This window comes from Lepisma saccharinum, chromosome 14 (assembly GCF_977018435.1).
Source record: "Lepisma saccharinum chromosome 14, izLepSacc3.1, whole genome shotgun sequence".
NCBI lineage: Eukaryota > Metazoa > Arthropoda > Insecta > Zygentoma > Lepismatidae > Lepisma > Lepisma saccharinum.
This window is the reverse complement of record NC_139242.1, coordinates 71,770,546-71,786,827: the sequence shown is the minus strand read 5'-3', so window position 1 is coordinate 71,786,827 and position 16,282 is coordinate 71,770,546. Positions and strand designations below refer to the sequence as shown.

General features: G+C 36.2%; 1 protein-coding gene across 1 annotated transcript in view; it reads right to left on the bottom strand.

The window, feature by feature from the left end:
* Positions 1-16,278, bottom strand: part of LOC145999016 (uncharacterized) — a 51,116-nt gene extending 34,838 nt beyond the window's left edge. The window contains exons 1-2 of the mRNA XM_083135900.1: positions 16,176-16,278; positions 9,178-9,230 (exon numbers count right to left, since the gene is read on the bottom strand). Coding sequence (XP_082992026.1) covers positions 9,178-9,230; positions 16,176-16,217 — 95 coding nt within the window. The 5' untranslated portion in view covers positions 16,218-16,278. The remainder of the gene's footprint in view (positions 1-9,177; positions 9,231-16,175) is intronic.
* Positions 16,279-16,282: the final 4 nt, after the last annotated feature.

Genomic DNA, 16,282 nt, shown 5'->3' with positions numbered 1-16,282 from the left:
TAATTGATTGATTGATTGAGTTGGTGTTTTAAGTCCACTTTATGCACAGTAAGGCTAATTGGGATTGGACCTAAAGTTTAAAGTGGGATCCGAACAACAATGTGCTGCCACCAGGTATCGAACCCAGGACCCCTTGATTACAAGGCGACGACGCGACCACTGCACCATCGAGTAGGCCTAACAAAGGTTAAAACTGAAAAAAAGGGGGTATAGGCGTAATATCGTTGTTGAAAATTTACAGACCATCAATGCTTGCACCATATGAGCAACAAAACCAACATCTGGTTTCAAAATTGTTTCCACAACTTAAAATTTGTGATTTTCTCAGACTGATCTATACTCAGGGTTGCTACGGAGTTTTAATTATGAAATTCCCTGACATTTCCGGGTTTTACAGTCCAAGTTTATCACCATGATTTTTGCTTTTGAACCTTGTGTTTTTCAATTAAATATATAAGTCCAATAATTATTCACTTCCATCACATCAAAAAGGAAAAAAAGCACTTTCTGCACTATTCATGTACTTAATACTATTTTGCAGAATCAACATAGAACAGTTTGGCTAATGTTCATTACGTAAAATTGTACTAGTGTTGTAATCTTGTTAATATTTTTTATATTTTCTTTTTACACCAAAATTTAAATGTTAACCAAAATGCACATAAATTCGAGATAATATGCACCCTCCCCGATGGCGCAGTGGTAGCGTTGTCACCTTGTAATCAAGGGGTCCTGGGTTCGATACCCGGTGGAGGCACATAGTGGTTCGGATTCCACTCTTAAACTGTAGGTCCAGTCTCGATTAGCCTTACTGTGTATAAAGTGGACTTAAAACACTAAATCAACCAACCAAATCGAGATAATATGCAAAATTCCCTGATTTTTGCCTGACAAGTCAAATTCCGAGACATTTCCCTGTTTTCCAGGTTTTCAGATGCGTAGCAACCTTGTATACTGCAATTTCTTGACTGCCAGGTGTTGATATGTGAAGACAACTTCCAGCTGGAGTAAATAAATTGGGCAGTCACTACAAATGTATCAACAGCAGTAGATATTAGTAATGTTGAAAAATATTTGTTTCTAACTAATAACTGAAACTAATCAGAAAAATTAAGCTGCTACAGTTGTTTCAGGATACGTAATTAAACAGTCCAGGTATCCAGAAGGGCTGCAAAATACCTTCTCTTTTGATTGTGCAGGATGGTGTGTGCATAATTTATATATCCTGATGCAACCTACAGAGGCATGTAACCGGTGTTACAGCAAGTGAGGATTTAAAAAGTTGTTTCAATAAAATAACAACATTGTTAAATACGTTAACCAATAGCGTTGCCGTCAAGTAGATATTGCCGAGGACATTTTTTCTGCAGCCGACTGAAGCGAAGAGGGTGCCAATGCAAGGGAAGAGCGGGGGATGACTTTCGGACAGTGTGCTATGGGGTTTTCCATATGCCTGTTCAGGGGTCCAGTTACCGGTCAGTGTTGTCATATTGGATTGGCAGCAAGAGCAACTAGAGCTAGACTGCAAAGCTAAGGCTGGATTGAACTACAACTGAAACTGGTCGGATAATAGACAAAAATAGTATGTACAGCAGGAGTTCCCTTCCACAAATTAGCTGTCGCTGGAGGAGAAGAATTCTGTCATCTGCTCACTGCACAAATGTCAAACTGACCCAAGAAATGTGTGGTTCTTCTCCTTCCCCTTTCCACCTCATTTACAAAGAAATAAATATAAATGCAAGATTGACAAGGATCAACCACTATTCATTGGATTTTTGTGGTAACTGTCTCATGAGTGGTAGTTCTTGCTAGGAGTGATTTTGGGTAAATCACTAAGCGGATTGAAAAAAATCTAGATCGAAGGCATTTTTTTTGGGAGGGGGTGATGTAGATGATAACGTCTAGCAGAATAATTGTCATACTGATGGCCAGTAACACTTTTGAAAAAGTCACGCCATGCCACTGAACCTATAGTATCTCAAAACTGAATTTTAGACTTACATAACCAGTAAGGGTAACTAATCAGGGTATTACTAAAATGGCAACCGCATACCGCAGAAATGCATAGAGGGCATCAAAACAAACAACTTGTTTCATTATAATTTTTGTCACTGGTTCGATTTGGCACTAAAAGCATTAAAACAAAAAAAAAACACCAGTTTTGCAAGGAATGCAAATTCTGTAAAAAAAAACATTATATGTTGTATTATGTTAGAGTCTTCTGGGGAAAGTGCAAAAACTTTTCTCCTGAGATTTCGGCTTTAGTATGACCGGTGGCCACCAACCATTGTGAGGAAATTGGGGAGCTAAGAATGACTAGCGTAACCTCATGGAAACGTACGACTGGGGGTTCACATCAAAACCCCACCGGTAAGAAGTGACACAGGCAGCCAGCAGGCACTGGTCCTCACGTGCCGCAACACAAAGGGTTATTATTATGCACATAAGCTGATCAGCATGCTTCTGCATCAGATACACGTCATGACATTTCTGCTGATCGGTTAATGGCGGTAACCATTCTGCTGCAAAAAGGCACTACATATTATGCTATTTCATAATCTATGCTGTGTCACAAAATCCACACTCCACAAGCACACTAGGAAAGGAGTTATCCAATACGACAAGTTTCGTTGATACTGTTATTGACATTTTCAGTTACAAAAGGTGCTACAATTAATACTCGAACTTGGTTTCCTTGATTTCTGTGCTTGTCCTCAACTGAACACACACATTTCCACCAGCTCCCATCACATCCCCATTATCCACAACATTCAACTTCTCATTTTCCCATGTGTTTCGACATGCTCAAATACGAGTGACGTAAGTTTGCACTGCATAAAATGTATGTATTTCAGAATAAGCCCAAAAACCTGAATAAAAGTGAAAGTTGCAAATAAACACACTGTAGGTTGAGACAAAATCCAACATAAATTGTAGGTGCTCAAAAAACAATTCAACAACAAAAAAAACTATTTGCTTTCGGAGGCTAGTTATGTACCTCTCAGATCAGCAACTCTGCCAATACCAATAATATGTGCTGATAAATTTATCCTATTTCTATTAGAGATAATGGAAATGTGTGCTAAATCAATAAAATTAACTGCTTTTGTCTAACAACAAATCTAAGAAACTTTATTTAAGAAATAAGTTTGTTTTCTTAATCAGTAACATTCTTCAAAATGTACTTTAAAAGGGACACTTGACATATATTTACATTAAAATTGTTGTTTTAAGTAAACATGAACCAACCAAGATGTGTTTAAAAATATTTGACGATGAACTGATGATAATAATAATGCCCACTTATTAGAAAATAAAATATTTTACACAATGTTTTTAGTAAGTGCTAACTATGAGTGCATCAGAAATTCAAAGGTAAGAAAATTCTAGTTGCAATTCGAGATTTGATACATTCCAATTCAATTTTTGTGTAAACCACAATGTGTTAAAAGTGTGATCAAGCTGCAACTCAAGTCAAATTGAACAGCAAATGGTTGGTTGGTTGGTTGACTTAGTGTTTTAGGTCCACTTTATGCACAGTAAGGGTAATCGGGACTAGACCTACAGTTTAAAGTGGAATCCGAACCACTATGTGCCTCCACCGGGTATCGAACCCGGAACCCCTTGATTACAAGGCAACGACGCTACTACCGCAGGATTGGAGAGGCCGAACAGCAAATAGTAATTCATTTGTTATTTTTATATAAATTTTTAACCTACTTAGATTAAACATAAAGAAGATGAAGGAACTCCAACTCAGATCCTTCAGTAGAAGGTTGGTAGAGGCAAGGTCACTAATTTAACGGCACACAACATGAAAAAAAACTCTTAAGAGCAGAATATGAGAAGTCCATTCAATTCAAATTACCCGACATTTGCTGAACTTTACACGGTCACGAGGAATTACGTGACTAATATCACAGCTAATGTTATTTATAGCCGTAACCCTGCAACATGTCTGCAAATATAACTGGATTTATAACAAACAATGACTAAACAATAATATCACAAAAACAAATCACTTCACTGGTTAAACTCTGGTCCAATTTAGAACAATGGAACCTTCATGTTTCATTCATCAGAAAGACATCATTGTGTTCAACAAATGATCTTGAAAAACAGCTGTTACACGATCTTAAACTGTTTAGCAATGCAAATGAAGCTTTGAAACGGAGTTTGTTAATTACACAGCCATGATCATGAACTTCAACCTATTGTTATACACTGAGGCAATGGGGGATGCCAATTTATAAGTATCAATCAAAGTAGCACTTATACAAGTTGTCTAGTTACATGAAAGAGATTATGTCTCACAGAGGGTATATTATAACTATGGGTAGACAAACACAGGATGCCTGAAATTTGAAATTCACCTCTATTTTTCTTCTTTTTCTAGTTTGGTTATGGAAATTTCTCATGTTAGTCTATTTTCTGTATCACGAGTATCATTAAACTCCGTACCAGCTAACTGTAGACCAGGCGAATGAGAATAAGTCTCTGTGCAAGTAGTGACACGAGACGGCTCCACCAATGAACAGGGAAACTGAATTGTGTAATGGGTGATGGGAGTTACCCGATTTCCTTATCGATATGCAGGGTTGCTAACTTTTGAAAAGGATAATACCGAACGCACATGGCAAACGGAACGTACTTTTGTCTCCACGTCCGTACAATTGGTTTAAGAATCTGGAAATATTAGGGATAAAACTGCAAGAGCAAATTTTGACAAGCCGTGCATTTAGCGTATGGACTAAGGTCTGGACCATACATGTATGGTTGGCAACACTGCGCATTCACCACTCGATTTTGCTCCTCCTCCTTTGCCGATATGTGCGGCCCTGCTCTACAGTTAGCTGGGACAGGGTATAAATCAAATGAATAAAAATGTTATTATAAATTTTTACACTGTTGCCAGCCGAATTTTAAAATCTCCAGCAATATGATAGAGTCCGCCATATGGTAGAATGTCTTGCATAGCTATTCATGTTATTAACAGTGGAGCCCTCTTTAGCAAGGCCACTCTGGGACAAGAATTAATTCAAGGTGACCACTCTAGGACCATGATAAAATTCAAGTATAATTCCCGGTTTTTAAAGCATACTTTCAAAAATTAAAGGGTACAAACAGATGTTTTCTGTATTTCAACCTTACACCTCTCACCACTCAAAAATAATTAAGAATATAAAAAGTCTGTGTGATTACAATTTGTCCAAAATTCCAATTCAATTCAATTAAACAATTTAAAATATTTAACTTAAGGTGCAGATTTTACATTTGCCATTTCTTTCACGTACACTCAAGACTCAAAATACATCTACAAACACAAGTCACACATGTTTTTAGTTTTATTTTTCATACAGCTTTCTTTTCCTTCTGTGAAAAACTTGCTCAGGGCATTTACAAATATGTATAAATTAAGTGGGATTTGGATTAATAAAAGTTGCAATTTTTCACATCTACAGAGAAAAATTCATGCATAATTCCTGGAATTCAAGGAAGTCCCAGTGAGTAGCCACCCTGTAATTACTTTAATCCAATCTTGTATTTCAAAATGTGTAGCTATACCTTAGTTGAATTCATGGTTTCTTAAGCTGTATCTGGAAAAATTCTGTCTCCTGAGAAAAGAGGCGCCTCTTTTAGTTTCGTATACCCCTGATTATAACTTACTGAACAGTTATGTGAAAATTGTGGCTAAGCTAGGGATTGAACCTCAGTCCTTGACCTGCCATGTCAATGCTCAACAACCGAGTTACCAAATCAACCACCGACCTCCCCACAATTTCCACAACTTAAACCTCCCAAGACAAACCTAGTTTTGCCTGGCCTTTTGTAGTTTGCTTTTTAATCTGTGTGAAATCATCTCTTTCAATAATAGTACAAACGTTTGCTTGCTTTTTATTTTCTTATAGTTTGGCACACACAGGATACACTACGTGGAAGTTTAAGCTAAAAGTGCAGGTTCGGTTAGTACTTGACCCCAGGTCTGTAGCATACCATGCCATTGCACTAGAAACAGAGGTACCAAGTTGTCTGTGCAAGTTGATTTAGATTTAGGAAAAATATATATATATTTTAAGTTTTTGAAAAATTGCAAAATTGAAATACCAAGCATCAAGAACAGAAGATAACAACACCAATTTGAGCTCTCTAGATCAAATAGTTTTTGATTGAAAGCTGTTTAAAGATTTGAAAATGTCAATTCTTTGCAATTTTTAAAAGTCAAAACCAGTGGCAGCTGGTGGATACTGTGATGGGTAGTGCCAACGTGAACAAGAAATAATAATAACAATGCAATAACCCCTCAGGTTACGTTACATACCAATATGTTTAACTTTTAATTTATCCTGGATTGGAAACGTGGAAAATGGTGTTTGTAATAAGTAATAACACACTAATCCTATCTTATTTACACTCCAGGATATTTTCCTAAAAACACAATAATTACAGACGGCAAGTCGAACACGGAAATTAACGCTTTGCTTTGTTTCTAATTCCTCCACACCAACAACCACTGTTACGAACAACTAAAATATGATTAGCACTAAAACTAGAGTAGCATCTGCTACATGAAAGTGGATCTAAAAATTGCAAAACGTAATGCAACAAATTGAATTCTATCTCCAAGTAAAATTCATACTTGCACAATTACAGATTTTCTGTGTATTTTTTAAAAAATATAAAAGTAAAAAATCCTGTGGTGATGCAAGTTTCCTTTGATATTTTGACAATGTGAGAGGAAGGGATATATCTTATCTTAAGAAACAAATCGATAACAAAAAGTCTTCGCCCTTTAGATGTGTCTATCTTATATATCTAAATGTTCATTTAAGTTTGGAAAGATTATACATTCGTTTTACCAAAAGTAGGCAGAAAAGTAGATAGCACCTTTATCATGAATTACTTCCCAACAGGTTTTACAAATCAGTCATATTTAGGGACTTATCTTTAAAGGTGGCAACTATGTCAACACTGCGAAAGTTTCCTCGTCGTGCCAAGCGAAAACAGGTCTGGCTGTGTCTTATGAGACCGACATAGCTATCCCCCCCGCTGAGACTTCTTCAACCCTCTGCACATGTGTCAATTTGGTCATGCCAGCTCTTGGAGGACTCAGACCGTTGCCTCGCGAGGGTATGAAACAGCTGGCGATGCCGTGGTTAGTAAGGTCGTCAGCTTGACCGATCGCGAGATTCGAATCTTATTGTCTGTAAACTATAAAGGTATTAATTTATGGTGAGGTATGCATTGCTTCCAGGTTTAATGCCATGGCATGGCAGCTCTCACCTAAGAGCCCAAAGAATATGGAAATTTACAGTTTTGGTCAAATTTACTAGTACTACCAAGGTTCAGCCCATTGGTTGATATCACATGGAATGACCCTACTATGGCCTGTACACAAGTATTAACGCAACCAACAAGATGAATAACTGTTATATTTTTAATAAATTTTAAGAAATACAGGGTTGTCTAGCAAAATAACAAATCGAAAATTGTTGGCCTCTTTTTCAATTTTCTTAACCTTTATTTGTTCGACCCCTACTTAAGTACAGTTGGAAATTAGCAATTAAGAAAATAAATATTTAATGAAAAATCACTACCAAAAGGGCAGTTAAGATGAAAACTGAAGCTGTATTTAACGAGAGAATTGGACTTGTTTTATCTATTAATGCATCCTGGACTGCATTTGGCAGACTAGCAAGGCTCTAGCATCTGGACTCACAGCCAGTATAATCTTATGTGGGGCTCGCGTTGTCATCCCTATATATTTGTGGTTTTCCCTTCATCAATCTTATCTTACCATCATTCATCCTCATTTTTGTGATCAGCCAAAATGGGCAGAAAGGTGAAGTAAAATAAACCAATTCATCGGGGAGGTTGGAAATCGCAGAACAGGTGCATGTTGTCTACATCTGCCTCATCCATCTCAAATTATAACATTAGTGTTGACAACCGCTAAATTATTTCAAACGAAAGCAATAAACTAGTGGCATTTAGTTAAAGCTTGGAGGGGAAGGAAACAATGAAACTCTGGGACCTGCAAAGAGCACAAACGTTAAGTCCTAAATGCTATCAGACTCATAACACTATTGTTATTAATATAATACAAGATTATGCAAACATGTGTCAGAAAATGAACAGGTGCACTTTCTTCCTATGATTCTAAAACTTATTTTAAAATTTATCTTTAAACTTAAGTCATTTCGTTTATTCTCCAGTGATCAATAATTTTTGCAACTACATAAGTATCACTTTTTTGTTAATTTCAGATCTTTTCGGAAAGATCTTACATTTGCAGTTGTGGGCAGAATGCATGGGTGTTCTCATTTACTTGTTATGTTGTAAACTTTCAAAAACAAACATGGATATTTTTAGTTGTATACATGAAGCTGTAAGTAATAACGAGTATTTTACTGCATCAATAGCAACCAAAATTTTTAAAAAGCAAAATAACATTTAAATTCATTTAAAAAAATACATTTCCAGGTTCGATTTCAAGTGGTGGTCTACAAAATTTCGGTGCTGAGCCAGCACCATGAGAACAACTTGGAAGCTACTTGAAAAGATAAATAAGCAGGCAGAAAACAGCAGTAAACTGCTGACCACACAACAGTCCTACCCTCCGAGGACTGTTGCACCATGGATTTTTCTAAAATGTTTCCTTCTATTGCACATGATTTCAGATTTATATATTTTAACTGGTGTATTCTTTTAAAGAATGAATATAAACTAACATACCTATGAAATAATTTTACTGAAACATCTGGTGATTGGTGATAAAAGTTAATGATTATTAGAGTGGAGTTGATACTAATGGATTGGTATCTGCCGATACCACTGCTGAGCCAATGCCGATGTATCAGCCGATACCAGTGATATCGGTATCAGAAAGTACGTGGTTTCCTGGTGCCTAGCTCTGAAGAATATTTTTTGAGTACTGGGTATCGGTGAGAGTATGAACATCAGTATCGGTTCAGCCCTAATTATTATAGCTCAAAAATAAACAAACACAGAGAAAGTGTGATACACTGATAACTTCGCAGATACGAAGATTAATTCAAATGGAATCACCTAATTCATAAATTATTTGCATTTAACCCTAAGTAACCTCCACTGGGAACTTTTCTGGAACAGACCAACACTTGTGCCACAACTGGACGAAATATGATTCCAATTACTTACCCTTCAATTCCTGATTTCTCTGGATGGCAGCCAGGCGATCCACATTTAACAACCTGAAATCAGGAATATATATATATAAATTTAGTAATAATATTAAATTTGTTATGTTTAGCTTTAACTAAACATTTCAGATCATAGAAAATTTCAGCGAAAAATGCAGGCTTGGTAGCTCAGTGGTTAGAGCAATTGCATGGTATGCCAGAGACTCGGGTTCGAGTCCTGCATTTTTTGCTGAGAATTTCTACGTAGTGCATCTCCTGTGTGTGCCTAATCTACAATTTCAATCATGTTTCTTATTTACAAAAAAAGGGGGGCCAGCACTAACCTAACATTTGCATTTATAAAATCATGTTTCAATATAAAGATAAACCAACGCATACCCAATAAACTATATGCAATATGTAATTTGTTACAAGAGTTATCAGTGTGAAGTGTATTGTTGGAGGTTACATACATGTTACACTCATTTTACTGATATATAAGGGGTACATATGTGACTCAGTCATTTTACCAATAGTGTTCAGTTTCAATTTTCAAAAGAACAACTGGGTCCAACAAGGTCCGTACCCAGGATTCTTTTGAGGGAAGGGCAAGTTCCGAAAAGTGTTCATATCTCGTATCGCATCTCACACACACACACTCACATACAAATGTGTGTGTGTGTAAAGAGATGATTGTCAAGAGATGTAGAGAGATTACAATAGTTGAAATGTTTTTATTAAGTGTTCAACTTTATATAATTCTTGATTTCTAATCATCAATAAGATTTCATACTTGTATTAGTCTTCCATTCGTGTTTTATCTTTATCTTGTGTATGTTTCTACAAGACCTTTAGTGGCGTCAAAACTGGGGACGTAAGGACAATTTACTTTCCTTTGGTAGACAAGGCTCAGCATTAAGAGACTATACTGCAGGAGCAAAAGTGGAATATATTGATGGGGGCAACTACCCCTCCACGTGGTAGCCTCGCATCAATAGTTATGACATTAAAACTATCCAATATTGCATACTCCAGACTTCTGTTGCCTGCCTCTATGCACAACAAACACATTTATTTATACAAGAACAAAAGTGAAATCTTCACAAATTTGAAAAATCGTCGATGTTAGTAGCTTATTATAGGTCCACATTTAAATATTTTATAGTTCGTGGCCCCTCACCTGGATCCAACACTTGTAAAAACTACAACTGTTCTCAATATAAAATTCGAGTGAACAAGTAACCATATCAACAATTGATTAGATCCTCCCTGATGTCCTAGGGGTAACGTCATCACTGGACCTCGGACTTATATGTAATATCAAAGTACAAAATATGTACATAAACACACAACAATAATTGATAAAATATGTACCAAAATATGTATTATCAAAAGGATATGTAGCTAAATATGTAATATCAAAGAATATGTAATATTAATGACAATCAAGTAACCAAGCAGTTTCAAGAATTCTGCTATATTTATTTTATTTAAACATATTCAACATAATTCTTAGGACATAAGTTGTTCAAATTAAAATTTGTATCAAATTTATAAAGTCAAAAAACACAGCAACGTGTACATATTTATGAAACTAATTTTGTCAACTATTAATTACTTTTCACATCGCAAATTATTGCATAATATGTAAATATGAAAGAGAGCTCTTTGTAACTTTCGAAAAAAAATGTAAAAAGAAGCATCTGCAGAAAGAACAATGGGATGAAAATACATAGCTACTCTTGTACTTTTTGTACAAATGAAGGGAACATATTCTGTAACTCGCGACATACAGGAAAGTAGTTCAGGGTTCGCACAAGAACTTGAAATGTATTTTCTCTGAGTTTTGTAGAATCTGCAATCATTTTCCAGAGTAGTCAATACACAGTGTAGTATTGTTTATTTTTTTACAACAGCCTCCACTTCCTCTCATAGCATTATCATCACCAGCTTCTTCTTATTATTATTAGAGATGAGATGGAGTAGCTGGTTGATTGATTTAAAATTTTTGGGTGCCTTGGCCTTTGTGGCCATTTTGCACCCTTCCAAGTATACAGGGAAAGTCCCCTTACCTAAAAACCCTAAACTTAAAATAAAAATGTTAAAAAAGGGATGTAAAGAGACCTTTGGGAAAGGTTAAAAATGTAAGTTGTAAAGGGACTTCCACAGGAGAAACATGAACTTTAAAAAAGGCAAGGATAGTCTCAAAACTTCCTCAGAAACAGTGTAAAAGGCCCGCTCTTCGCAAAAAAAGATAAAAAACATTTAGTAAAACACAGTCATCATCTCCCAACATTTATGGATGATAAATCGTTGGGAAGGTTAAAACTCTGTCTCAGTAAATGAAAACCAGCACATGCGAGAAGAATGTACCGAACAACATTACAGGTACGGCACAGCGGAGGATCCAGCCCTTGCAGCAAATGGCATTGACATGGTTGTGTCAGATCCGAAGCAGAGTTAAGATGACTTATTCTCGGCGAGAGAGAGAGAATGAGAAGGCTGCCATCTGCATCAGCAGACTTCACGGTAGCATCAGCTCCTTTGTTCCCATGATACCTACATGACTGGGGACCCAGCAGAAGCAAACTAATTGAAGGGCTCGGGTGTAAAACATGCTAAGTGACATTTTGGTCATTTGTGAGTTCATTAAGAAAAAAGGTTATTAGAAGCTACACTGTAGATAAATTGTTTTCGTGTTGTGTTTACCAATTTCAGAACGCTTCAGTGAGTCCAATGCAAATTGTATGACATGGCAATTCCACTCGAAAACTGAAGGATGGCACATTTTACTTTGCAACTCAAAAATTACCAAAATGTCACATACCATGTTTTACCAAGAATACAATTTGTATGGCACTGATTTTGTGAAGTAAATGTCTAAATAAGCAGTTCATTATTAAAGTTAATTATTTTGAATCACTTGGTTACATTTATTAATTGAGGTGGTGAATGAATGTTCCGCAAGAATCATTTGCAATTTTGCATTGGCTCAGTTATCAGAATCAGTAAATTTTATTTCAGTTGTCTATCAGTACTGGGATATACTTCACTTTCTGAAATCAAACTAAATGAAGAATCACTGTGCACATATAAGTACAGTTACAGAAATGTGTCTGATTTTTTCCCCCCAACTGTATTGCAATGCACAAAATAACATTCCATACCACACATAGAATAAATATTTACACACTTTTGAGAAACAGAAACTTACAAATGGACACAATATCAATTAATCTGTAATGGAAAGTAAACATATGTTACAAGCCTATGTCTTCAAAGCAGCTTGTGTGAAGATAATCAACAGGTAGGAGCATATTCTAGCCCTTCAGACGTACTTCAATGTGACTCATTGATCAATTAGATGATTTTCCCTGAGAATTTTACTTTTTAAAAATTCCCTGAGATTTCCAGGGGTAACGGTTCAGATTGTTTTATGATTTCTCTTAGCACAAAGACTAATTATCATAGAACTTTGGAAATCATTGTCACACAAAACTTGAACCTTCCTTAAAGTAATGAGCACTGTTTGGACTCGAAAAAAGTTATTTATGTTGAAAAGAACAACTTCAAAATTACCTTATGCACTTCTCATGGACAAGATATTCTCCGTCGACAAGCGACAGTAAATATCGTAGAAGCGTGGGAATGAATGTAGAAGTAAATCGGCACCTTAGTAGAATGCATTTAGGGACTTTATTTTAATGCTAAGGAAACCAAATCTAACCTGCCGAACCTAACCATGAAAGCATATATTGAACAAAACCTTAAGTAATCGCTAAAACTCCGCAGTATGTGTTAACAGACGTACATCGAAATCGAACCATGTAAAAATTGCATTCGTAGCATGATGAAATCGCAAATAAACAAAAGGAACTTGGGCCAATCCGAGCTCTAGTCATCACTTTGTAATCAAGAAGTTCTAGGCTCGAATACCCAGTAAAGGTACATAGTGGTTCAGATCTTACTTTAATTGTAGGTCCAGTCCCAATTAGCCTGTGTGTGCATAAAGGGGACTTAAACATCATTTTTTTTAAAATATTAAAGATAAAGGGGACTTGCACTTCAATTTTTGAGAATTTTGAAAATATTAAAGATAAAAAGAATGAAAATCTTGACTTGAAAAGATTTTTTAAGATTACGAACCCCACCACTCCTCATCAGTAACTGAGGATACATAGGCAATAAAAACTCTCAAACTATGAAAGAAAAAAAGGGGGAACCAAAAATCACAAAAAAACCATTAGAAATTCATGAACCCGCACAGATTTTTCATCACTTTCGCATATTAGGCATTCAATTTGATTTTTTTTATTTCATTTGCTTTATTTTATTTAGCTTTTTGTGCCACTTTGGCTAATTTGTGAAGAAGAGGATGAATGATGAAATTGACGAATGGACACTCACAAACATTGATGGCCAGGCCAGGACTCGAACCCGGTACCCCTGATGTTGTAGCGTGATGTGCTAACCACTCTTCTACGGGGGCCGGCATTAGGCATTCAAGAAAAGCAATTATTTTCCAAAGAGACACTCGTGTATTCCTTTCAGAACTCATCTGAAATGGCTTCTCAAGCCTACACTTTCTAGCCAAGGAACAAAAATGGATTTTAGGGCAAATACTCTCCTTAGCCTACTCATCATATGAAAGGCCATAGAAGGAGACTACTCAAATTGAAACCTTTCCCATATCCCTATCTTTCTCTAAATGCCAGTTTAATAAATGTAGTTTGAACATATTTTTTTTTTTGTTCAAATTTGATAACTTTAAGGGACTGTCTTCAAAACTAGTTGCCACATCAACTCATATCGCTATGTTAACTTATCCACAATTTCATTTAGTACTAAATCGAATCAATCTGGAACAGTGTGTAGAATTAGTGTGCAATGGCCCCAACAGAATTTATCCAGAAAGTAGAAGTAGCACTATACTACTTTGAAGTGAATCCTTTCAATTGTATCTTTGAAATTATAAAATGAATGAAATGTTTCAAGCTTCCAGGAAGCAAGTAGCTGCTACTTTGGTGTGTAAGTTGCCATGGAACAGGTCAGTCCATTTGTAATAATCTAATCCAAGGATAAAATGCCAGGTCACTCACAGTAAATAATATAGGTAACAGTTTCATGCATCGGATACACATTTAAATCGGATATTTTGTCTTTCTCGTGGTTTGTACTTACTAATTATGTATTGCGGAACATAGTGGAAGGTGCCAATATGCTTTTTGCACGAAAACAAACACTTTTTCTGCTAAAATAAACCATTTTCCTTAATGCTACGGAAAGCACGTCACGGTGCGATATCGCTTGCTTTACGAATTGTAACGCTTCTTTTGTTTTCGAATATCAATGTTTCCAACTCTATTGTGCATGAAAGTTGTAAAAAACAGGGGATCAAAAACCATGCATGGGTAGCCCCACAAACCATTGACGTTAGCCCCAAAAACCATTCACGGGTAGCCCCACAAACCATTGACGTTAGCCCCAAAAACCATCCACGGGTAGCCCCACGAACCATTCACACGAGGTTAGGTTAGGTTCCATTAGCACCCATTTCACCCCTAAATTCATCGAAAAACCATTTTCCTTTCTCGACAAAAAACCGCGCGTTTCTCGAAGAAAAAAAAACTCGCGTTTCTCGAAAAAAATCGCGCGTTTGGAGACCCTGATTCCAATAGCGAGATCGCGTGACTTCCGACGCTAGAGCCATCTGCAGGTACATCTTGGAAACAACGGCATGATGTTGTCGATTTTCACAAAATGCCCAATATTATTACATGAAAAGTGATTATTTATTGTTCTGCTGCATTGTAGGATGAAGTTTTAGGAAGAATATATATCGACGGAGGTTGTAAACCTTGGAGAAACTCATTTCCGTAAGTAGTTTCTTGTGTAAAATTGAAGAAATGTGTCTCCGATGCATGAAACTGTTACCATAATATATTTTACTAGGAAATGTGTTAGCAGAAATTCAATTGAAAATAATATATATATATTTTTAATGATGACAATAAGTATATTTATAGTCCTGTTGATGCACCCTACATGAAAAGAATTAAACCTTTCTCAACCTGTATAAGTGGCTCCGGCACCCACCCAGTGTCATATAAAGTGGGTACCTGGAGGAAACTCTGGGGGGTAAAGTTGGCTAGGGGCATGGTGGTGCTGATCACATCACCCCCAGCTCGGCCGAGATTAAGAAAGTGTGGGGCCCTAACCCCATACTCCCTATACGCCTTCATGGCGTGGTGCAAAGCACAGGGAAGCACTTTACTTTACTCTGATCGGGGGGTCGTCAAAACAGACCTTCCAGCTGTTATTTATATATATATATATTAAATCGTAATGCCAGATCATATGTCAGAATGTCGGATTTTAGGCCAGGGATCCGACTTTCAATTCAATGTTGTTGTTCCATATGAACCCCCACATAAACAAAACCAAGCAATATATAAAACACTGAGTTGTATTCAGAAAGGATCTTTAAAATAAACAAAACAGTTTGCCATGCTGTAAGCACTGCAGGTCTCAGATATTTAGCAATCTAACATACTTATCACTTGCAGTATGCAAATAAAGATCTGACATAGTAAGTGCACATCCTAATGTTTTCTTTAAAGCATTGAAATAATGTTTGGAATTTATGAAAAACAAACGATAATATTGTCTAGAGTTCGAAAAGCAATATTGATATCAAACTTCGGGAACAGAACTTGTTGAAAATATAATTCATTCTTAATATAAGGTATTAAGATATTATATGATACATTAAGAGATTTCATTAGCTACAAATAACATCGCATCACACGTCATAACTGTTCCAATTTAATCCTATCTTTTCCTGATTTGTCAAAACAGTCTCAAATGCTTGATCAAATGTCAAGGTACTGCAGTGCTTACCGATCGACTTGACATTGCACCACTTCTTAACGTCATGTATAAAATAAAATCAACTAAAGCTATAGTGTTCTAAAATACATTTAAAAAATGAATTATCTACCTAATTGAAACTCTTACCTCCCATGTTCCAATAAAATCTGATTGACTGTCAGTAGCCATGGCTTCACAACCCCAGTCAGCTTTTTCTCGACCAGCAGTAGATGGCAGAGAAAAACATTAAAATG